The sequence below is a fragment of the Mytilus trossulus genome, chromosome 12, assembly GCF_036588685.1.
Source record: "Mytilus trossulus isolate FHL-02 chromosome 12, PNRI_Mtr1.1.1.hap1, whole genome shotgun sequence".
Taxonomy (NCBI): domain Eukaryota; kingdom Metazoa; phylum Mollusca; class Bivalvia; order Mytilida; family Mytilidae; genus Mytilus; species Mytilus trossulus.
The window spans coordinates 50,534,444-50,561,173 of NC_086384.1; the positions used below are offsets into that span (position 1 = coordinate 50,534,444).

At 32.8% G+C, this 26,730-nt stretch overlaps 1 protein-coding gene across 2 annotated transcripts; it reads left to right on the forward strand.

The window, feature by feature from the left end:
- Window positions 1–5,843: 5,843 nt before the first annotated feature.
- On the forward strand, window positions 5,844–25,303 carry LOC134692772 (tRNA pseudouridine synthase-like 1). Of its 2 annotated transcripts, XM_063553292.1 has the most exons (8): window positions 5,844–5,940; window positions 16,497–16,554; window positions 17,261–17,391; window positions 18,159–18,242; window positions 21,602–21,760; window positions 22,906–23,143; window positions 24,366–24,528; window positions 24,943–25,303. In XM_063553292.1, exons 1-8 carry the CDS (start codon window positions 5,894–5,896, stop codon window positions 25,299–25,301), a joined length of 1,239 nt encoding a protein of 412 aa, XP_063409362.1. In that variant the 5' UTR covers window positions 5,844–5,893; the 3' UTR covers window positions 25,302–25,303. The 2 variants fall into 2 exon arrangements, with proteins under 2 accessions (XP_063409362.1, XP_063409363.1); XM_063553293.1 differs by lacking the exon at window positions 21,602–21,760.
- The last annotated feature ends 1,427 nt before the right edge of the window (window positions 25,304–26,730 follow it).

Below are 26,730 nucleotides of genomic sequence, written 5' to 3' on the forward strand. Positions count from 1 at the left end.
CCCAGTAGTTTCAGAGGAGAAGATTTTTGTAAAAGATGACTAAGATTTACGAAAAATGGTTAAAAATTGACTATAAAGGGCAATAACTCCTAAACGGGTCAACTGACCATTTCGGTCATGTTGACTTATTTGTAAATCCTACTTTGCTAAACATTATTGCTGTTTACAGTTTATCTCTATCTATAATAATATTCAAGATAATAACCAAAACTGCAAAATTTCCACAAAATTACCAATTCAGGGGCAGCAACCCAACAATGGGTTGACCAATTCATCTGAAAATTTCAGGGCAGATAGATCTTGACCTGATAAACATTTTTACCCCCCCCCCCCATGTCAGATTTCCTCTAAATGCTTTGGTTTTTGAGTTATAAGCCAAAAACTGCATTTTACCCCTATGTTCTATTTTTAGCCGTGGCGGCCATCTTGGTTGGTTGACCGGGTCACGCCACACATTTTTAAAACTAAATACCCCAATGATGATTGTGGCCAAGTCTGGATTAATTTGGCCCAGTAGTTTCAGAGGAGAAGATTTTTGTAAAAGATAACTAAGATTTACGAAAAATGGTTAAAAATTGACTATAAAGGGCAATAACTCCTAAACGGGTCAACTGACCATTTCGGTCATGTTGACTTATTTGTAAATCCTACTTTGCTAAACATTATTACTGTTTACAGTTTATCTCTATCTATAATAATATTCAAGATAATAACCAAAAACTGCAAAATTTCCACAAAATTACCAATTCAGGGGCAGCAACCCAACAATGGGTTGACCGATTCATCTGAAAATTTCAGGGCAGATAGATCTTGACCTGATAAACATTTTTACCCCATGTCAGATTTCCTCTAAATGCTTTGGTTTTTGAGTTATAAGCCAAAAACTGCATTTTACCCCTATGTTCTATTTTTAGCCGTGGCGGCCATCTTGGTTGATTGACCGGGTCACGCCACACATTTTTTAAACTAGATACCCCAATGATGATTGTGGCCAAGTTTGGTTCAATTTGGCCCAGTAGTTTCAGAGGAGAAGATTTTTGTAAAAGTTAACGATGACGGACGCCGGACGACGGACGCAAAGTGATGGGAAAAGCTCACTTGGCCCTTCGGGCCAGGTGAGCTAAAAAGTTAGCAATGTCCTTTAATTCTACTTTCCGCTATATAGATGATGTTCTTTCATTAAATAATTCCAAATTTGGTGACTATGTTGCACGCATCTATCCCATCGAACTAGAGATAAAGGATACAACAGATACAGCTAAGTCAGCCTCGTATCTTGACTAGTCCTATAATATAAGACTCTGGAGGTTCATATCATTTACATTCAACGTTTTTTATCGGATATTTTTTTTTTACTATCAATGTTGAACCCCAGAGTCTTATAACAAGTATCCATTTTCTCGTAGTGGATTCCCAACGAATTTTTGTGGGAACTTTGAACGACAATTTGACAATGTTTACGGAAGTTTTAAGTTTACTTATGTCACTATCCTTACAAGTGAACATCTCAAATAATAAATAAAATGTCTTACCTTATCATATGTTGGATTTATATCCTTTTTTTAAGCACTTTTCAAACTGTCCCCCCTTATTTCAAATTGTCAAGCGGATCAAGTACGAGAAGTTCCGCAGGTCTTTCCGAATGTTAATCAGTTGTACATATTTCAGAATATACATTGGAAAACGAATTTTGTTTTGACTTTAAGATGATTATAAATGATGAAATGATTAAATTCATTTTAATTTCCTCATCAATAGAAAAGGAAGCTTACCATCAAATCTTTCTTAACCCTTAAGAGGCGACCATTTAGTATTCATAAAAAGGTAAAGGATGGTTGTATAAATGAATGCTATGTCCCGATAATAACAGGAATTACACGGTGAAAATTTCTACAAAGAGTTATTGAAAGAAAAAAAACCTGTGTAATGAAAATAATGGTCAAAGCTGGAAATGGTGACTATTATTACATACACGAGTAAGGTAGTTGGCTTTCTCGATTTACTTTCTTTACAGATTTTTTTTCATGTTGGAGATTTGCCATTACAGCGGTTTTTTTTTTTTCCTCTCGCGGAAGGCCATATGGTATAAACTGCTTACATCAACTTCATTTAAACTCTTGTAAATGTAACATTATTTTGTCTCATCGGCTTCAATACCACATCTCCTTGCAATTTTGATTAGGGCTAATTGCATAATGCTTGTAGAGTAAAGCTTTGGTCGGTTTGCTTGCTTTGTTTGTATAAACTTCTACCTAAGCTTTGTAAAAAAAATTCACATATTAATACAATATATATGTATATCTAGTTATACATTTTTACATAGCTCACCGGTAATAAGCAGTCTGGGGTCAAATATAAATAAATGAACTGTAAAATGTGATTCTATAAGTATTGTGTAACATGTTAAAAAGTGATTCAAATGATATGAATATTACACAAATTACGCAAACCAATAATTTTATAAATTTGAATTTATGCATTACAATATCTTTCATGTTTCTTGTGCTGTTAATCTGGCGGCCACTTTTCCCTTTCCTTTTCTAATTGATAATTTTAAACGACTTCATGTACTATTTCCAAAAAACTTATTTTCTTCTTTTCATATTCAAACAATAATAATACTTTAAGCCCTTCAATGAGACATCACACAAAAAAATAAAGGTAAAATTGCGAGATCAACATACATGGATGAAAAGTTTAAATATCAAATGTCCAAAATTGGTGTTGTCCTATTATATTGGCAATAAGCTGACAGATGCGCTAGGGATGGATTCAGTTTTATTTTATCATGATAATTTTACTTTGTCGCTTAAAGCCACCGGCAAATATATAAGCGATATCATAAACTGCACCAGCTGTTGTATCAGATGTTAAATTGTAAATGCATTGACCGTAGACAACTTCATAGAAGATAAATCAGATACAAAGAAAGACGAAGGATGCGATTTTCAGCACTGTCGGTGTCCTTCTTGTAAATGTTGTGCAGAGTGTTTAAAAAACTGTACTTGTCGAGAAAGGAGCAAATTTAGTGTGGACGAGTTTCTAAAAACACCCAGACATTAAAGTTGCATTCTTTCTTGAACTTTCTTCTCGAACAACTTGCTATTATTCTTTGTAACAACTCAATTTTAGCAATACAAATATTGCCTCGCCAGCTATTATTTATTTCTATTGATACATACAAGAAAACGTTTGGTGAATGAGAATTGGCTCGCTCACCCCCGATGTAGGAACTTGTATTTTGAAAGATATTTATCTACTCATCCGCCCTCACAACTAGAAATTAATTTCCACTGATGCTTAACAACTTGGACAAGAGAACTTTTGGTGAATGAGAATTGGCTCGCTCACTGTTGTATGAACTCGTATTTTAAAGGATCATCGCCTCACCCGCTCTCACAACTCGCAATTGATTTACCGGTATGTTCATTCTTAACAGCTTCGACAAGATAACTGGCTTGTTCACTCCGTTGTATAAACTCATATTTTGAAGGACATGTATGGCCCGCTATCACAACTTGAAATCAATATCTTGTGATGCTTAAAAACTTACCAAAGAACATTTGGTGAAGGCTCATGCACCTGTTTTATGAAGCTGTACTTGGAAAATCATGTATTGCCACACTCGCTCTCACATTGGCGCACTCTCATGGATCATTGCAACTTCATACCGTTAGCAGCTAGCAGATTTCATGAACATTTGAACTCGTATTTCAAAAGAAAACCATCGCATCGCCCGTTCTTTTGACTAGAGAACATTTATTTTGTGAATTTGGCTCGCACGCCTCCGTTAAATGCCGAACTGATATTTTGAAAGACATTTATAACCTCGCCCACTCTCACAACTCGCCCATGATTTCTGTTGGTGCTCAATTAACAACTTGGAGTAGAGAACCTTTTGTGAAAGACGGTTTGCCCCCCTCCCGCCCCCGTTATGTGATTGAACTCGCGAATTTGCATTTGAAAGTCAAAATTGGACAGTTATTGGGTACGAACTGAATCGCTTAATAAATAAGTTATATCAGTCTTATAATTAATGTTTAAACATATTTTTTACTAATCTGTTGATACATTATAACTGTATTTTGGACATTGTTCTTTTCAACTGTAAACAATATACTTATACCGTTTTTTTCGGGGGGGGGGGGGGGGGGGGGGGGGTAAAAATAGAACCCATATTTTTTTATTCTTTTTGTTTTTTGCCGATAGTTCTCTATTCTGTTAACCCCATTCGTAATCTCTCAGCACTTTTTATGGTTATCTCAATAATTGCATGACACCATTACAATTGGTCGTGTTTTCGCACGTTGTTCTTTACTGGTTCTAAATATTATCGTCAAATTCGTTTCGTTCACGAAATCCTTAAAATAAAGAATCGGCGCATATATTTGAAATAAAATGGCGTGGAAAAAATTGTTTGTCAACTCAGGATAAAAGTGATGGATTAGGAACATTATTTTTAACAATTAATACGGTAAGAAGTTACTTTCATTCCTATTTAGGTTGTTCCTAATAATTTTATTTGTTTTGGCAGTGGATTATTAATTTAAATTTTTGCTACGAGAAAAAATGACAAATTTTATAAGACTCTGGGGTTCAACATTGATAGTAAAAAAAAAATATCCGATAAAAAACGTTGAATGTAAATGATATGAACCTCCAGAGTCTTATATTATAGGACTAGTATCTTGACTTACATCTAGAAATTGACGATGAGGGTCGGTTGAAAACAAAACTTTACGACAAAAGAGATGATTTCAGCTTTCCAATTGTAAACTTTCCATTTCTAAGTAGCAACATTCCAGCAGCACCTGCATACTTGGTATATAACTCCCAAATTGATACGATATTCCCGTGCTTGCATTTCCTATCAATCATGATTTCATGTCTTGCTAACTAAGGGTTGCTGCTCATGAGGAAGATATTAAACCAAGAGTTCCAAATGGTGAAGTCAGTGAAATCCTCCCTTCGTAAATTTTACGGACGCATCACGAGTTGGTTGACCATTATGGAATAATCATTTCTCAGATTCATATGTCCTTTATGTCGTAACTACACTATCCTACCCTTTTCACGAATGTAACCCTTAATGAAGTAGACTATTTACCGGATTTTAAATAACACGAGTAACACGACGGGTGTCACGTTTGAAGCAGGATCGGACAACGCCATGGCTAAAAATGAAAAAGACAAACAGACAAACAATAGTACACATGACACAAGTGACGCTAAAAAAAAAGCTGAAATTCCAAACTGATATCATCATATTGTTGTTACGAGATAAAACCTAACATGATTTAATTAAATTATGCAAATGAAACTTCATAAGGTTTGCGTTTCAATCAGTTTTGTTACAGACTGAGACTCCGAAATATGGAAATTTGGGACTATTTTAAATTCTGTCATCTATTTTACATACCTATAGGCATACGAACGAAATACTGGTAACAGTTGCTAGATAAGTCCATCAATTGTGGTTCTTCGGGTTATAGATAACCCGGTCATGCAACCCCCATTTGAACACACAGCTCAACACACAGGCACTTGTCTCAGAAAAAAAAATCCTATATACCTTAGTATAACACGTTATATTCAGGTTTTCTGAGACAAGTGCCTGTGTTTGAACAGGTGAAAAAAGACACTGATGTAAAAAAAAAAAAACCACACACACACTTTTTCACAACCATACAATCACTGGGGGAAAATGGGAGGTATCCCCTGCCTTCTATCACACAAAAAACCCAAACGCACGAGTATTCCTAGTAAATGATTACACTTTATTTGTGGTGCTCCTAAAGTACATGTATGTGGGATATAACTGTAAACATCATATTCTCCGTTTCTCTCCCTTCACATAATTCATCTAAACCTGAGCATGTGAAACACAATTATAATGGGACGTTTTTTGTTCTATTTCTCATATGTTGGCACTCGTTACAGGTAACTCTAGCATAAACATATAGAAATAAATATAAATAGTGTTAAAAAAATATAGCAACACATGTCGCATAGCATCAGATATGAAATATATACGAAATCATGACAACTCGGCCAGTTAGCACTGGCAATGACAATAATAAATAAGCTTTATTTAGAGTCGGCAGAGACATATATACACAGAGATTGGCAACTCCGTGAAATCCCGTTAAAGATCGCGGCCCAGAATGAGATTCTCGTCGATAAAATTTAGAACATGCAATCAAGTCGGGGGATGAATAACCTCGATAGATAATCAAGAAAAGCAATGGGAAAATTATATCAGATCATATTATAATTTCTTTTCTGATAAAAAATACTTGAATGTTATATTAATCTTTACGCCTTTATTGAGAAAAATATTGTTATATGATATGCATTTCATAATTAAAATTTCAAATCTGGTAATGCTCAATTGTTATTACAAGAAAATTTTCGGTACGGCATATATCTTTGCAATAGTTTGTTTAATTACACAGTGAAATTGTGTGTGTCCGATTTTCCGGTAATTAGGTCCTTCATAGAGTTGTGATTGTTGATTCACAGGTGTGCGATTACGCAATTTATTGCCCTCCGATCACCTGAATATTACCGGAGGTGAATTCTAAATGGATTATTACTTGGCAATTGTTTTTTTAAAGATTAACAAATTCTGACGTACTATTTTAACCATGACCAGAACTTTATTTTAACAGAAGCACTCGGCAATACTATAGTGTATATTCAATCAGGAAAACAAAAAGAGTCTTTTAACATGTCAAAAAAAGAAATGAGGCAACTTTGTCATATCAGAGACATTATATGTCTCTGGTCATATATATAAAAATATGTAGCCAGTAGAATTTTGTGGCCGAATTTTGTCGTGAGAAACTGAATTTTTATCTGTTTTAATTTAATTATAATGTTTAATTGTCGATTGACCTAAAATAAAATTATTTATGGAACATTTGCGTAAATTTCCTCAATGAACGTACATTATAGTGTTGTCGAAATCACTATTTTTTGCTGCCATGAAATATTGAATATGAATCCGTCATTATTTGTATTTGTCACAGACTTTGATTAAAAACAATATGTTTCATAAGTACAGTAAAATGCTCTGCTCAACTCTAGGAACAGTATATATATCTAACGTTAATATATATGTTCCAACTTCCTGCTCAACTGTAGAATTTTAATGTTTTGTTTCATAAACCACTGGAGTATTTCAACATTCTTATCTTTACTCTTTCCAGAGACATATATACACAGTGAATTTTGAGTTTGAAATTAGAATGATTTAAAATTGTGCACAAGTTTTATCTGATCTTTTGTGGGTTTATGTTGTTCAAGGTAATTTTCTGTGCAGTTATTTTCATTTCATTTGTTATTTTTTTCCCTCTGTGAAGTGTGTTACACGACCTTGTAATTTTTGATTTGCCCCTTGACATCTGCTGCTTCTGTTTAAACCTTAACCACAAATATCTCATCTGTTTTAAATAAAAGTCTCATTCCCGGAATTTGTTATACAGGAATTCATTTTAATATCAGATTTTTATAAGCATATCAACTGCTTGGTCTCTTCCCACAACTTGTGTCAGTTAGGACGGAATGCATCAATAGGTACATACATGTACCAGGTCATGGATATAATATAAGTACACGTTATGTGCTTTTGACCTTCACAAGAATTTTTAAACATTCATAAATGTGCAAAGAATATTGTTGTCTCATTGACACATATACCTCACATTTCTGTTTAGTCATGGCATCTATGCCTTTTCAACTTATTGCAGAAAATATTAGCATAAACATTTTTTCAAAACAGGAGAGGTGAAATAGTGATCACAGAATGAGGACATGTAAAACTGAAACAACACAGCACAACAGATAAATATAAATAAGCACCATTGACATTTTTTTAAAGGACTGAAACAAACATAGATGGTGACCAATGTAAGCGACTAGTGTACAGACGTAGAGTGAACATTTCTTGTACTTTCCTACACATTTTGTCATTTTATGTAAACAATTACATATGTTACTTTCCATGAAGAGGAAGGAATTTGTGAATAGAGTGGCCTTCTAATGATAGTCATACATGTAAATCCTTGTCTCATTAGCAATCATACTACATCATATTGTTATACATCTACATGTATGGTTTCTAGTAAAAACTATGTAAATTTTGTTAACATAAATAAGACTAATGAAGTTGAAGACAAGATATTTATTTGCTTTTTTATCCATTTTACAGTCAGGATAAGCACATGTACTTTTCTCTCTTACATAACCATTGTTAGTTTTAAGTATCACATTGATAGTAGTAATCAGTTCACAACATGACTGTGCCGTCACTTTTGGAAAAAGTCATCACTAGTTGTTCCTGTTTGCCAGGAAGTCTTATTTTCAATCAGAAAGACTTTGGAGTCCTACATTCAGCCCATGTATAATATTATATCTCTTGTTTGCTGCACTGACAGGTAAATTTGATCAACATCTTTGTCCTTTTATAGCAAGCAGGACCCTGTTAAAAAAGAGAAAGCTGTCAGATACTGAATGTAAATATATATAAAATTGTAAATGTCATCAAAGTGGTGGAAATAATGAAAAAAAAAACAACCTCTATACACAAATCCAGTTTGTCATGATAGGAAAGTAATGCATGTGCTGGGTACAATAATTCTCTGAAGATGGCCGTCAGCTATAATACTGATTTTTAATTGTAAATTGCATCAAAGTGGGTGAAAATATGATAAAAACAACCTCTTTATGCAAATTCAGTATGTCATAGGAGAAAAAAATAATGAGATAGGAACAATTATTCTCTGAAGATGGAAAAGTTTTAAACTGTAGCCATGGACAGGGGTCTGTCTTGATTTTAAAGAAAATTAACATGGCTGTCAGCTATAATACTGATTTTTAATTGTAAATTACATCAAAGTGGGTGAAAATATGATAAAACGACCTCCATATGCAAATTCAGTATGTCATAGGAAAAAAAATAATGAGCTAAGAACAATTATTCTCTGAAGATGGAAAAGTTTTAAACTGTAGCCATGGACAGGGGTCTGTCTTGATATTAAAGAAAATTAACATGGCAGTCAGCTATAATACTGATTTTTAATTGTAAATTACATCAAAGTGGGTGAAAATATGATAAAAACAACCTCCATATGCAAATTCAGTATGTCATAGGAAAAAAAATAATGTGCTGGGAACAATTATTCTCTGAAGATGGAAAAGTTTTAAACTGTAGTCATGGACAGGGGTCTGTCTTGATATTAAAGAAAATAAACATGGCCGTCAGCTATAATACTGATTTTAATTGTAAATTGCATCAAAGTGGGTGAAAATATGATAAAAACAACCTCTACATGCAAATTCAATATGTCTGGGGAAAGTAATTCATCACACAATTTGTTTTATTCCTTTTCAAATGAAAATGTTTTGATAAAAATTACGACCGTGCTAAAAAATTTCATAACGTGCATCTCGGCCCAGTTTTTACCATTATTAAATACTGGAATAAAACGTTAATCGTCTCAATATTTTAAATAATAACTACTACAACCTGAATAAAACAAGGTAATTCATAGTAGAAATTGAAATATATACTTACATTATGCTGTTTTGAAATGCTTGATGTGTAATAAAATTCGAAGCGTGGTGATGTACTTGTCGTGTTAGAATCAATATGGCGATCTCGTTAAAGTCTCGTGAGATGCGTGTCGTGGATTAGATTTCGTTGACCACTGTTACAGTTGCCAATCTCTGTGTATATATGTCTCTGGAGTCGGCAAGGTATACAAACATACACAAACATAAGCTCTAATGATCATTTAAGGTTCATCATAACAAATGAACAAATATGGCCGTATTGTCACCTCAAAAAACTAATCCCAGTCTGTGTACAGACTTACCTGTGCTGTTTGGAAGGTGCATAATAATCAAACAGCTAAATTACTTTGATACTGTCAACTCAGTGACTCAGATAAACTCTTTAGCTCACCTATAGTTGTGAAGATGGGTGGGTCTTTTCACCACAGACCCCACTGCACACCACCGAACACCTCAAAAACCACTAACCACTAAGAAAAACTTTGATATTATACAATAAAACGATAAAATTAATTAAATTACATATAATTTAATCAATTGTTCGATTTTTATGAGCATTATTGTATCGAAGAGTTCGAAAACGAAAAAATGGAAAAAGTATATTTCATTATTTGTTCATGAGGGTCAGCAGAGTTCAAAAAGTGGGGTGTTATAAGACTGCTTTCTGTAGATATTTGGATCTTTAATCTTCTGATTTGTTGAATTAATAACTTGAATATTATATATAATTCACATTGATAACGATAAAAGACAAATAATGAACCTTTGGGGTGTTCGGTGGTGACAAAACCTACCGTTGTGAAGATACCTCTTGTCTATGTTAATTAAGGACAATGAAAACAATACAAACCGTTTTTTTTTTACCCGAGGGAGCATCTCATAGTTGTTCCACAAAAATGCCTTCAATTTTATTATATCTATTGGATGCCAGACATTAAAACTTTTCCAACTTCACATGTAAGTCTGTACTCAAGAGTTATTTTTGGCACATAAATACAGCCATATTTGTCCGTTTGTTATGATGAACCTAAACCGACAATATCCAATCGCACCACTTTTTCACCAACTTGATTTCCCATTCTTGTTTACCAACTCGCCCAACTAATGTAAAAGTGCAAAAATCCCATTGAAAATTGGTCTAACAACTCTCCCCACTATTAGGCAGCAACCATTTGATGTTTTAGTACAAAAAAGTGTTTTCAGTTTTTGAAGAAAAAAAAATTTTGACTCTGGAAAATGATGTTTGCTTTGACACCCATAGCTTTTTTTTTAGCTCACCTGGCCCGAAGGGCCAAGTGAGCTTTTCTCATCACTTGCAAAAATCTTCTCCTCTGAAACTACTGGGCCAAATCAAACCAAACTTGGCCACAATCATCATTGGGGTATCTAGTTTAAAAAATGTGTGGCGTGACCCGGTCAACCAACCAAGATGGCCGCCACGGCTAAAAATAGAACATAGGGGTAAAATGCAGTTTTTGGCTTATAACTCAAAAACCAAAGCATTTAGAGCAAATCTGACATGGGGGTAAAAATGTTTATCAGGTCAAGATCTATCAGCCCTGAAATTTTCAGATGAATCGGTCAATTGGTTGTTGGGTTGCTGCCCCTGAATTGGTAATTTTGAAAAAAATTTGCTGTTTTTGGTTATTATCTTGAATATTATTATAGTTAGAGATAAACTGTAAACAGCAATAATGTTCAGCAAAGTAAGATCTACAAATAAGTCAACATGACCAAAATGGTCAGTTGACCCGTTTAGGAGTTATTGCCCTTTATAGTCAATTTTTAACCATTTTTCGTTAATTAAAGTAATCTTTTACAAAAATCTTCTCCTCTGAAACTACTTGGCCAAATTAATCCAAACTTTGCCACAATCATCTTTGGGGTATCTAGTTTAAAAAATGTGTGGCGTGACCTGGTCAACCAACCAAGATGGCCGCCACGGCTAAAAATAGAACAAAGGGGTAAAATGCAGTTTTTGGCTTATAACTCAAAAACCAAAGCATTTTGAGGAAATCTGACTGGGATAAAATGTTTATCAGGTCAAGATCTATCTGCCCTAAAATTTTCAGATGAATCGGTCAATCGGTTGTTGGGTTGCTGCCCCTGAATTGGTAATTTTGAGGAAATTTTGCTGTTTTTGGTTATTATCTTGAATATTATTATAGATAGAGATAAACTGTAAACAGCAATAATGTTCAGCAAAGTAAGATCTACAAATAAGTCAACATGACCAAAATGGTCAGTTGACCCGTTTAGGAGTTATTGCCCTTTATAGTCAATTTTTAACCATTTTTCGTAAATTAAAGTAATCTTTTACAAAAATCTTCTCCTCTGAAACTACTTGGCCAAATTAATCCAAACTTGGCCACAATCATCATTGGGGTATCTAGTTTAAAAAATGTGTGGCGTGACCTGGTCAACCAACCAAGATGGCCGCCACCGCTAAAAATAGAACATAGGGGTAAAATGCAGTTTTTGGCTTATAACTCAAAAACCAAAGCATTTTGAGGAAATCTGACATGGTATAAAAATGTTTATCAGGTCAAGAACTATCTGCCCTGAAATTTTCAGATGAATCGGTCAATCGGTTGTTGGGTTGCTGCCCCTGAATTTGTAATTTTGAGGAAATTTTGCTGTTTTTGGTTATTATCTTGAATATTATTATAGATAGAGATAAATTGTAAACAGCAATAATGTTCAGCAAAGTAATTAGATCTACAAATAAGTCAACATGACCAAAATGGTCAGTTGACCCCTTTAGGAGTTATTGCCCTATATAGTCAATCTTTAACCATTTTTTCATAAATCTAAGTAATCTTTTACAAAATCTCCACTGAAACTACTAGGCCACAATCATCAGATCATCTTTGGGGTATCTAGTTTGAAAAATGTGTCCGATGACCTGGCCATTCAACCAAGATGGCCGCCACGGCTAAAAATAGAACATAGGGGTAAAATGCAGTTTTTTGCTTATAACTATGAAACCAAATTTTAAAGCATCTAGAGCAAATCTGACATGAAGTTAAATTGTTAATCAAGTCAATATCTATCTGCCCTGAATTTTTCAGATGAATTGGACAACTGGTTGTTGGGTTGCTGCCCTCCAATTGGTAATTTTTAAAGAAATTTTGCCGTTTTTGGTTATCTTGAATACTATTATAGATAGCGATAAACTGTAAACAGCAATAATGTTCAGCAAAGTAAGATCTACAAATAAGTCAACATGACCTAAATGGTCAATTGACCCCTTAAGGAGTTATTGCCCTTTATAGTCAATTTTTAACAATTTTCATTAATTTGGTAAATTTATGTAAATTTTTACCAAATATAGTTCTCTGTTACTAATGGGCAAAGTTCATGATAGATATAATTGTAAGAAGCAAAATCGTTCAGTAAAGTAAGAACTTCAAACACATCACCATCACCAAAATACAATTTTGTCATGAATCCATTTGTGTCCTGTGTTTAATATGCACATAGACCAAGGTGAGCGACACAGGCTCTTTATAGCCTCTAGTTTCATTTAATGCTAAAAGTGGGTCTCTTTGGAGTCTAAGCGTGACGCAGGATTGACAACTTTTTTGTAAGCGTGACATGTGAAAGTCAAATTATTGTTCTGTGAAAATGGGAAACGAAGTCTAGCGGGAATCAGGATTTTACAAAAAAATGAGAATTGCTTACGTACGTGGTATACAGGAATCTGACAAAACAGTAAGCGGGATCCGGGAGCAGAACCTCCCAATGAGACCCCCCTAAAATTGAAATAAAATATGTTTTAACTTGTCGCCAAAAATACTACAAGCATTGACAAGGTGGGGGGAAGCTTTTCCTCCTTATTTCTTGTATTCTGCTATGATACAGTCTTCACGCTGAGTGGCAGCCCAGGCTAGTAAAATTGCTCTCTGGTCTGTAAAAATCATATAGATTTACAGGCCAACAGAATCTAACTAAAAAAATTTAAAAATTGAGCTCTGTGCCTGTAGATTTAATAGTTCATCGTGAAGACTGATAAAAGAACATTTAACTAGGAATTACTTAAGTAAATATATCTATAGTTATAAGCACTAGTACAGTCATGACAGTAGATGAAATAATTTTTAATATGTACTGTAACCACAAATTGTTCACTAAAAGAGAAGCCTTTTGTGTCCCTCTCTGCAACGCAGCGTAAATTTAATTTTTATGTAAGGAATTATTGAAACCTCCTTGGAGTATGTGGAGACAGTATAAACTTTTGTATGGATTGTTCATTCTGCTAAAATGCTTCAATTACTCATTTTTTATAATTACATTTCTACCATAAATGAGTGAAAGTTACCCCATTATTTTTATTTATTGGACTTAAAAATTGAAATTTTGTGGAAATGAGAGGTGTAAATTGACCAGAAGAGACCTTTTAAAGGAGACAAAGAGGTTCAATAGTAGTATTTATCTTCTTAACATCATCTTGTTTATCGATCATATTCAACTGTTTGTAGGCAGATAAGACATGTAAGATAGATATTTGATCACTTATTGGTCTACACTCTATTCTATCTTGATGCGGCTTGGTTTGGATTTGTCGAAGTAATTTTGCTTGAATTGCTGTACATTTTGTAGATGTCGTCTTTCATTATATATTGTACTAGATTTTTCTCAAACCATTGAACTGATTATGGCAAAACTTGACAGTAATTAATCCTACATTGTATTGCAGTAAAACATTTATATGTCATATTAAAACATAAATGTCTTGAGTATTTCAAAACACCATTATTTTTTATTTAGGAGTTCTATAGAATATTTTGTAATCTTAACATGGTGACTAAACCTTGTACATAGATAAAATGAGGGGAGAAATTTGATTGGTTATTTTCCAATGATGGCTATTTTCTTATATGCAATGAAATGTTATGTGTTTTTTTTTCTATAGTACATTTGTTCATGTAGTACTGGACAGGATAAAACTTTACTCCTGCCAAGTATTTCTTGATTTGAAATAAATTTTTAAAGATAAATTCTTCACATTTTTAGCTCACCTGGCCTAAAAGGCCAAGTGAGCTTTTCTCATCACTTGGCGTGAAGTTGGCATCCATCGTCTGTCATCCGTCGTCGTTAACATTTACAAAAATCTTCTCCTCTGAAACTACTGGGCCAAATTAAACCAAACTTGGCTACAATCATCATTGGTGTTTTTAGTTTAAAAAATGTGTGGCGTGACCCAACCAACCAACCAAGATGGCCGTCATGGCTAAAAATAGAACATAGGGGTAAAATGTGGTTTTTGGCTTATAACTCAAAAACTATTTAAAGCATTTAGAGCAAATCTGACTGGGGTAAAATTGTTTATCATGTCAAGATCTTTCTGCCCTGAAATTTTCAGATGAAACAGACAACCTGTTGTTGGGTTGCTGCCCCTGAATTGGTAATTTTAAGGAAATATTGCTTTTTTTGGTTAGTATCTTGAATATTTTTATAGATAGAGATAAACTGTAATCAGCAATATAGTTCGGCAAAGTAAGATTTACAAATCAGTCAACATGACCAAAATAGTCAACTGCCCCCATAAGGAGTTATTGTCCTTTATAGTCAATTTTTAACAATTTTCATTAAAATTTGTAAATTTTTACTAACATTTTCTACTGAAACTACTGGACCAAGTTCAGTATAGATAGAAATAGTTGTAAGCAGCAAGAAAGATCAGTAAAGTAAGATGTACAAACACATCGATCACCATCACCAAAACACAATTTTGTCATGAATCCATCTGCGTCCTATGTTTAATATTCACATAGACCAAGGTAACAACACAGGCTCTTTAGAGCCTTTAGTTTTGAAAAGTGCCAATATAACAAAGACTAATACCATTAACAGGGTAAATCAATGGTGGTATTACACCTTTAAAATAAGGAGGTGAGTAACAGAGTTGGTTAATTTGGTGTGGTGCAATTTTCCAGTAGGGTGAGTTGTCTTGTTTCCTATACAGTAGACATAAATGAGCATTTCATCCAATTTGTGTAAGTGTCACAGACCAGGAACATATATATTAAAAAAGTGTTAGATATACTGTTCCCAGCACAGACTGACAGAATAAGATTCTGTTTGTTTTTTTATTCTGAACAAAATGTCATTTAAAAAATACAAAGATACAAATTTTCTTGCTAAATTATGGATTTACTTTATTACATCTGTCCCTGAAACAATGAATAAGTCTACCAAAATCATTCAATAATTAACATAATAAAGTTGGTTGATATTCTTGAATCTACGTTATTTGTTTTACAAAAAGTTATAACGTAAGGGTACCCAAATTGCACCTATTTAGAAAAGATAGCAATGGAAATCTTGCAAGATTTTCTAGAGACTAAACAATTTGTATTTTTATGATTTGATACTATATACACGTCCTTCAACATAGGAAAACATATTGAGATATACACAAAACGTTCACAGTATTTATCAACAGATGGACTGTTTACTGAAAAAGCAAAATGTACGAAAACGTCACCATGCGACGTCATCAAAACGTCATCTTTTTAAAATTAGCAAATACAATATATTATAAGAATCCTTTTCGTAAAATATGAAGAGTAAGCATGGACTAATATCCAATTGTTCAAAATATTTGAAAAAATTAAACAAAAGCTCGGTTATAAGACTTTTGACGATGTGAATTTAAGCATGGATGCAATTTGGGTACTCCTCATTACAGAATCATAGGTAGTTTGAAGGTTGATTCAAACCCATTTTTTTATGACTCAATGTGGATTAAAAATAAAATTGGTGTACCTATACAATAAAGAAGGATAGGGCTACAAAATAAACACAGTATGGACATTTTTTTCTTTATCATAAAAAAACGTTGGTGAATAAACTGTCAAAATAGGTGCAATTTGGGTACCGTCACGTTATATATATTTTTATTTGTTTTATTTCAGAGGCTTACAGAGACAGAGTACCACTGGCATTGATGACACTGTTCAAGGAAGACTTGTGGTACAGTAAATAAAAATATAGTTTGTGTTTGTATACCTGCCCTCCTTTTTATGAATAAAGAAATGCCTAACCTACATTTTTTTAAATGAGGGGGATAGGACCTAAGTCCTTTATTGTGACTCTGGGATTGGGTGTTTTTAAGCTCAGGATTTCGGGATTGGCCCTTTCAGGATCAGGTTTTTTTTTTCTTCGAATTTTGGGATGTCAAGACCTCTGTATTTCGTGTTTTTAAGCCCGGGATTTCAGAATCAGGACCCCTCCTCCCCCTCCTTAATTCATTATTGCAACTTATCATGCATATATGGAAGTTGATTATGACAAAAAAGTTCTAAATACCTGTGATACATTTAATGCTTTGACCTACTTGCAATATTGTTTACTTTATACACATGATGATTTTTATGGAGAATAGTCTCATTGCCCCCACATCTTATTTCAAGATAAAAATAATAGCAAAACAAAAAAGTTACACAATTGCTTGATTGGCCTCAAATCTTTAATGAAAGAATTGTTCAGTGAAGGAACGGATTACATAACAAAGTCACTGTGTGACTGTCTTTCAATTTTTTTTTACTCGTACGGCTAAATGGCATGAATGTGAAAAAGATTTTAACCTCTTAATTTGAACATTTTTATATTACTATAGAATACCTAAAAATTTTGAGTTAGAAAATAAGAAATGTAAATTTTAAGACTGTATTTACAGGATTTTACCAGAGATGTGTTAAGGCGTGACCTTCGTGACCCTACAGCAACATTGTCATCATTGGTGTCCAGTAGAACAGATGTAGGGGTGCATGCATTGAATAACACAATAACTGTTGATTTTCCAGACAGGTAAAGTTTGAAGCATCAATTGAATTTTCAGATAAAACAGTCAACCCATTGGTGGGTTGCTGTCCTTGAATTAGCAATTTTAAGGAAATTTTGCAGTTTTTGATTATTATCTTGAATATTAATTTATAGAATGTATAAATAGTGATAAACTGTAAGCAGCAAGCATTTAAAATCCATTAGTGGAAAACAACATTTGCTTTATAAAACCATTTAAAAGGGAGATAACTCCAATGTTTTATAAAACCATTTAAAAGGGAGATAACTCCAATGTTTTATAAAACCATTTAAAAGGGAAATAACTTCAATTAGATCCATTAGAATCTGTTTTGAAGTATTTTATAAAAGTAAATAAAAGGGAGATAACTCCAAAGATGTTGATTGCATGTATCGTATATGAACTTTGGCTTCTTAAAGTTAAAGAATGTTTTTGAAGATGGGCAATGTCGTATTATTTAGTAGTGTTCATTTATTTTCTTTGTAAATTCATATTCTGTTATTTTGAATTTATTTTTCTTTATTTAGAAAATAAAACAGACAATAGCATGATTTTATGATGCTAGAAAAAAATATTAGATATGAAGAATCATATCATTTACTAGTCTCCATTTCATAATTTCATAAATTCATACTCTGTTATTTTGTATTTATTTTTATTATAAAGAACAAAATGAACAACATCATGATTATATGATGCTACAGTAATTATTAGATATGGAGAAAATCATATTAAAAGTATCATAAATTCACATTATTTTGTTTTTATTTAGAAAACTAAATGGAGAACAACATGATCTTATGTCGATACAAAAAATATTAAATATGAAGCTTGGGAAGAAAGGAGAAGAAATAAGGTAAAACTATTGATGAGGGTTTGTATGAGGGGTTCATATTTTTCTCTCACATTTTTATGCCCCACCTATTCTGGTCTGTACTTCCCTTCATTAGTTCGTCTGTCCGTTCATTTGTCTGTCTGTCTGTCACGCTTCAGGTTAAAGTTTTTGGACAAGGTAGTTTTTGATAAAGTTGAATAGCAGTCAACTTGAAACTTAGTACTAATGTTCCCTATGATCACTGTGTATCATCGGTATAGCTTATATAGGTCATACCCTTAGTCATGTGGGTTTAGAGGAGTTTGGATACCCCCCCCCCCCCCCCCCCCCCTTTGAAAACAAATACTGACTGTTAAAGTCAACAATCTGTTGGAATTGTGACTGTTAAAGTCAAGTTTTTGAGGCCAAATAACTCCCCTTTTGGAAATTCCTGGCTACCGGCCTGTAGGTACTAACCAAGCCAGCATGATGGATTTTGAACTGACATGGCAACAAAAAACTTAGTTTTGTTTTATCTTCATTCAGTGCATACATTTCTCAACATGTGAAATTCCTGCTCCATATGATTAACGCATCAATTTTTCCCCATTTATAAGACAACTTTGATATTCTAATAAGAATAATTCACTTTTACATGTGCAAGTAGTTGTAAATGTCAACCCCAACTTTCAATTTCAATACAGTTGTCAAGCCTGGCATTTACATGTTTTATCTGAAAGATAGGTGATACAGGGCAAAAGTGATAGTTACCAATCATAAACCTACATGTACCTGTGATTACTCATTCCTTGAAACATATTGGGTAATAAGAATATAGTTTTTGTGTAGGGTGTACAGCAACTTAACAATGCACCATATAGAAGGATTTCTTTTAGGAATAAAATATTGAAAAATAACATATATGTATGAAAGATTTCAATGCCAATTTTTTAAACAGCTTTACTTATTACACACACACAGTGCCCTCCTATCAGAAAAGAGTTGCAATGAATATAGAATCATATCGGGAGACAAGTATTTGCACATGTTTTTAGTAATCGTTCTTGTTTTGGGAAAGTAATGAGACTTCTCTTATCATCAACCTACGATCAGATCATTTCTTAAAACAACAAGTATATAAGATTAAGGTACACATTGATATTATGTGAACAAAACAAAGATTATCTTACCTTGTAAGATCACAATTGATCACACCCACTTAGTTATAGTACCTAGCTATATCCGCTGTATTGATGATAAACGGTGATAATATGATCTTTCTAATTTAAATGCCAAATTAGATTTATACCCAAAGTGTATGGTCCACTAAACATAGAAAATGATAGTGCAAGTGGGGCATCAATGTACTGTGGACACATTCTTGTTTCTCTATTCTTCATAGATTAAGTTCAATATTCCCTTTCCTTAATATTTTTGAACCCAAATATTCTCTATTTATTATTTGTATATTTTTCTTTGTTCTTCATTTTAAGCTCACATGGGCCAGTGTGAGCTTATGCCATCACTTGGCGTCTGTCCTCTGTTGTGGTCATAAACTATTTCAAAAATCTTCTCCTCTGAAACTACTGGGCCAAATACCTTCAAACATTAACAGGGATATCTAGTTTATAATTTGTTTGGGAAGTTTTGATCCATTGTCAAACATGGCTGAAAAGGCTAATAATAGAACATAGGGGTCGGATCTATCAGCCTTGAAATTTTAAGACAAATTAAACAATCCATTGTAGGGTTGCTGTCACTAAATTTGTTATTTTAAGGAAATTTTGCAGTTTTTTGGTTATTATCTTGAGTATTATAATAGATAGATTTTAACCCATGTTAACTGTAAACAGCAAAAATGTTCAGCAAAGTTAGATCTACAGAACAGTTTATTGACCAAAATTTTCAAATGACCCCTTAAGGAGTTAATGCCCTTTAAGGACAATTTTACACAAGTTTAAGTTTTTTAACTTTAAAAATCTTCTCAAATGAATCTTGTATACATTTTGTGTTTTATTTCCTTGTATGTCAAGAAACATAGACACTACTGCTAAAATGGAATATAGGGGTAAAATGCGTTTATTTGCTTTTGAAGAAAATATGACAGATACAAAGAACATTTTCTTTAAAAAAAAATCCTGTTTAATACATATAAAATAATTTAATATGCGAGTTTAATTTACAAATGAATTATTGCGTTTATAACTCTGTCACATTTTTCGCAATAATAAAAACCTTGCAATAGTTACTGAATTTACAGTGTCTGTATTTAGAAAGTGATTGTTGTATGAGCCACTGGCCGATCCAGAATTTTGCATAAGTGGGGGCCCGCTCCAGTCATGCTTCAGCGATACTCTATATAAGCAACCAAATTTTTTTCCAAAAAAGGGGGACCCGGCCCCCTGGGACCCACCAAATCCGCCTTTGTGAACACCAGTGTCAGAGCAAGTACATAAGATAAAGATCTGTGAACAATTTAAGTTCAGTGTTTGAAGTTATTATACCTTGTAATCTACTGAAAGAAAGGTTTCTTACAGCTATTTTCCTAATGCATGTAGAGCAAGACGTAGGTTAGCTTGCTTGCTATATTTGTGTATTGTACAATTATATTGCTATGATGTCCAATTAAATTAAAATATGATATACAATGTATATGAAGGTTTAACTATACTTATTTATATATATTGTTTGAAGATGTCAATCTTAATTATAGAGCTTGAATAAACAAGTATACAAGCATAGCTAGCATAGCAAGCAAGCCAACCAAAGTTTTATTCTACAAGCATTAGTAAATTAGCTGTAAAGGACCAAAAGTAGAATTGAGGAATTGTTGGAATCACTTGGAAAAAATTAAAATAGAGCTTTCAGTATTAAACTGTTTGAAAATCGAGTTATAATATAGCCTTATTACAACATTGTACAAAACAGACCATAATTCATCATTAATTTGGTATATGAATTTTTTTAAATCAATCAAAGAGTTATGCATTCAGATATATTTGTGTGTTTAGCTTGCATTTATAAGGTCAATTTCTATCCAACTCTGATCACATATCATGCATATTGTTTCCATGTAAATATATCCACAACAATATGTTTAACTTACTGCATGTTTGAACATTAAAAATAGATTTTATGATTAAAAAATAATGTTATATAATACCCACAACAAATTGTTACACAGCATGAGCCTGCCTTATTCTACACCTGAGTTTTCCAACATCTAGCTTTAACCAACACATTTTCATGGTCCCAAAGTATGCTTATCCTTACGAAAAATAAACTGAGTATTCTGACACCCTGTTTAATCTGACATTTTTTTCTTGTCCACCAGTGTGTCGAATTGCATAGGTTACAATATATAGTTAACAGAAGAATTAGATAAAATAATTTTTTTTCAGAGTTCACAGTATACAGCAGGTAGCGGATAATTTCCGCTGTTTTGGTAAACCGTACAGAAGACATTATATCTACAGATTAGGTATCTTCAAAGATTCAGCAGCCGCCAGCAGCGGTACACCACTACCAATCATTGACAGGGGCTTTGTACATCTTTTACAGTAAGAGACCATTACAATGTACATATCTTCTTCTTATCTGTAACTTCCTCCTGCTATTGGAGAGCAAATCCAAAATTTATAAAGTGAATTTTGCAAAATTTTAACACATTATATATAGGAAGATGTGGTATGAGTGCCAATGAGACAACTCTCCATCCAAGTAACAATTGTGAAAAAGTAAAACAATTATAGGTCAAGGTACGGCCTTTACCACGATGCCTATGCTCACATGCATTCAATAGAAAAATTATGATTTTGATCACATTGTTTGTATGAATATTAAAAAAAAGGAAATGTAATATGATTGCCAATGGGAAGACCAAATGATGTTAACCTATATGTCCCTGTATGGTATTAAACAATTAGCAAAACTTATACCGCATAGCAGGCTATAAACATCCTTAAAATGATGAACGCAGATCAATTCAAACAAGGTCTTAGAGCCAAATTTACCTTCAAAACAATAAATGAAATCAATGTTTTGACATTATAACTGTTCAGCACATTGGTGTCGTGAATAAACCATCACAATATAAAACTCAATAATTTCTAAATTGAAATGTAAACTGTTAAACTGAAGCATGTTTCCTTGAAAAAAAACAAACAAAGCATTCATAAACTTTTAATTTTAGTTCAGATTCGGAAAAAAAAAAATTATGTGAATAAAACAAGGCCTCAGATATATCTTCATGATCTCAAACTTGATTTCAATTCTGACAGGTATTGAACATATCATTTTGTATTTCAGTGACTGTTTACCATTATATAGGAAGATTATGATAAACACTAACTTGAAATATTGATTATATTTTTTTAAAGAAGAAACAAAGCATTCATACACAAAAGCAGTACTGACATAAATGATATCATGCATACATGGCATATTTGTATCTATAAAATAAGATATTATACCTACCTGCATACCAATTACATAAAAATGTGCCTTGACAACTTATTTTTTTGGCAAAATAAAATAAAATATTTTACCTACCTACCTACCTTGTTTCAAAAAATAGGAAAGGAAATGGGCAAACAAACAATATTTTAATTTAGGCCCTATACACACCTATATAGTATACCCCAACATTGGCCAACGATGTATTTTCCAACTTTTGATTTTAATTATGGATAATTTATTATTGCAGCCCACCATTCAGCATGGATAAGTTTCTACAAGCAGCAGAGGTTATGTGTGGAACAAATAATTTCACATCATTTACCAGCGTGAAGAAAATAAAAGAAGAATTCAAAAATCCAGTACGAACAGTTTCAATCAATGTAAAAAGAGGTGCTCCTTACATGGCAGGATCCACAGAAGAATGTCAAGAGAAACTGGAATTCTGGGATGTGCATATTATCAGTAAATCTTTTATGTATAAACAGGTATGCTGTTCTTTCATATGGATGACATTAGTATAGGTCACCTAATATCTGATATGCTTTGTTCATTTGGCTGTGCGAGGTATAACCTCACACTGTCATGTCAAGTCCAAATCTATGCATCTAAATTTGAGCTCTGTTAAACATGTTAAATGAAGCAAAATTTTACAAATAATTACCTATTGTGTAATTTTCTGTAAAAACAAGAGTTGTGCTTTTTATCATGTTCATGGTACAAAAATGTATCAAGCAATACAATTTGTTAAAAGGGGAATAACTTTTCAAATAATAATTTCAAAGATGGAGTATTTTAGAGCTGAATATTTAGGGTATGGGTTTTGTTGGAGGCTGTACAGTGCCCTATATTTGATGATATTTTCAATCTGAGGTCTTTTGGAAATCATATGACATTTCTTTTTTTATTCATAAGTGTGTTGTTTTTAGCATAATTTTTCTTACACTATCTGTAGCACTATCTATAGACCATGCAATAGTTCTATTTACTTCAGGTTGGCTTGAAATATAAAATATAAATAAAAAACAACATTTGCATTTAAAAAGTTCTAATTATGCCTCTGCTCCAACTTTTGTATTACAATTTTGTTGATGTGATGTGTTTTTTGGCTGCCACTGGGTTACTCTTGTCTATCTATCAATACATAGCTGTCAAAACTACTCTTAGTATAGCTCAACTATATGATATAAACCACAGATCAAGTTCCAGTTCCAGTGGCATCATTTTTACAGATCTCTAGTTTTATTTCTTTATAACTGTAAACATTATATACAAGCAGAGCATCATCTGTGTCCAATAGACACATTTTTCACTTATTAAGTATAGCTGACTAAAAAATCATACAAGACTTGCATAGACCAGAGGCTGCTTACTTGACACAGACGCAACATGTTGCGGGTTAAAACATGTTTTGTAAGATCTCAACCCTCCCTCTATACCGCTAGAAAATGTGGAAAAAATAAACACACAGCAATACCCACAGTAAAACTCAGTTTAAAAGAAATTTGATTTCATTAGAAAGTTCATTTAAATTCATGGAATAAAAATGGACATACAATTGCAATTAAAAGTTCTAATTATAACCTTGATGAAAATGAATACATAGCAAAGTTGTTGAAATTTTTACCAAATTTAATGCGGGCATCCTATACCATGTGATGTCCCTTTTTATAGTAGCACCTGACAGTACATCTTGTTTTCTTTATTCAGATTAGAAGAATGGTGAATGGTTTAGTAGCAGTAGCCTGTGACATGTGTAGTGTGGAAGATCTGAAACAAACTCTAAAAGATCCAGCTCATAAAGTAAAAATACTGGAAAGGTCCTTCCCACCATGGGCTTTGTTTCTAAATAATGTGGAATACTATCCTAAAGGTGAGAATATCATGATCATTTACATTGGTATAGCTCAGATCATAATGGTAACAAAATTGAAAATAGCAGAAATGATTTTCATTATTGTTTCATTCTGCATTGTTTCATAACTTCTATTTCTTTTCTTTTTCCAAATTTGTACTTTCATTGCAGGATTATTTTCTATTTGTATTTATCTACAACTTTACTCAGATACTTAGCATCAGCAACAACATTTAACAGAGTTTACATTTTTTTTTTTTTAATGTAATGAAAGGGAGATAATTCTGCAAATGGGAAATAATTCTAAATAAAATGAATCATTTGTGTCTGTTAAAATAATTATATTATTGTACCGTGTAGCACTATAATCTAACTGTACAAGTCATGCTTTTAAAGTTTTTGACCTTATAATTTATATGTTTTTATTTTCAGACCTGATTTATCCAGGACCCCTTCCACAACTTCAAAAGGAATATAGAACATTGACAAAAACTCTTCAAAAATATATGCATTTACAAGGCTATAATAATGATATTAGAGACAGAACATTGGATACAATTAATGTGCCAGATAGCTTTAGTGTTCCTAACAACGAGGAGAGTAAGAAGAACAATGAAATTAATTCTATAGAGCAAATTAGTGACAGTGATTCTTTACATTGTGTTGGAGAAGCGTTAACTGTAAATGAATTCAGCGAATGTATATCTCAAAGTGTATGTAGTAATGAATCTGTACTAACCAGTAGTAAAGAAATTGTAGATTCTGGTATACAAATAAATTCTAAAGGATAATAGATAGATTTTGAATGTATTTTCTGTTTTGATCACTGTATGTTGCACTGTAAAAACACTTCAAGTTATAATCATGAAACTTGGTACCTAAATTGTCTTAGAAGTTCATCAACTGTATAACTAGCCTATCAACACTGACTGTGGTTGTGAAGTTAAACCCTTTTCTTGGCCGCTGCCTTAGACTACAATCTTAATTGACAAGGATTGTCAGTTTTCATGTCCTAGTGCTCTTCAGGAACTTCAGCTCCCTCATCAATAAAAACTTGAGTCCACAATAAAGCAAAAAGTGCTCATAGTGGTGTTGAACACAATCAATAAATTTTCATAACCAATTACACTCCAGTTTTTTTTCAAATTACTCAAAGAATGATAACTACAGAATTTTACAAAACTGTGTATATAAATCATGCTATAGTCTATGAATAGATGCGAAGTAAAGGTAAACCAGACGGTGAACCAAAAACTCATCTATTGACTGTTATCAAGCTCTACATAATTCAGTCTAACTTAACAAAAAACAGAATCTACAATCAACATGTACATGCTTCAGATTCTCCATAAAACAATAAAATTAATGTACTATGCTGAAAAATTGCATTTATTTGTCATAGCTATCTTTTACTAATTGAAAAATAATGCGAGAATAATTATTGTAATTTTTTAAAAATCTGCATACAAATGTATCAGATATCACATTGCAAGTTCTTATAAATATGATCAGCAACAAGTTGCAATATACATGTTATTAAAAAACCTCACAATAAGTTAATGCCCATGCCATAGCAGATCTAGAGGGATCATTTAGTTTTACCCTTATCTGAAAATACAGGCCAAAGTTTGTTTCAGTTCTCTAACTTTAGTTTTCTATAACTCAATGTTATGAAACTTATACACAATGCTTATTACCACAAAATACAGATCAGGTTTAGGTGACATCATCTAAACCGTTCCGGAGTTATGCCCTTTCACAGATGATATTGGAAACTACAATCCTGTTCCCTTTTCACCAAATTACACTTTTTACCGGGTTTGTAATAACATGATCAACAGGACATGTGCCGCATGTGGAACAGTATCTGCTAACCTTCCTGAGCAGCTGAGACCACTCTGTGTTTTTATGTAGGGATTATGTTGCTTAGTCTTTAATTTTCTATGTTGTTTCTTGTGAACAATAATTTGTGTTTTCCATTTTTAGGCATTGCATTGTCAGTTTATTTTCAATTTATGAGTTTGACTCTTCTGCTGGAATCTTTTACAATTGGAAAAAATGCAGAATTTTCCGTTCCAAATATGAAATAAACTTACCTGCTCACAGACCATTTTTCACTAATAAAATATGATGACAAATCTATCAGTGCTTTTTACATTTGAGAGCCATATATAAGCATGCTAAATGTATAGTTTGAATCTTGAATAAATGCTGATGGAT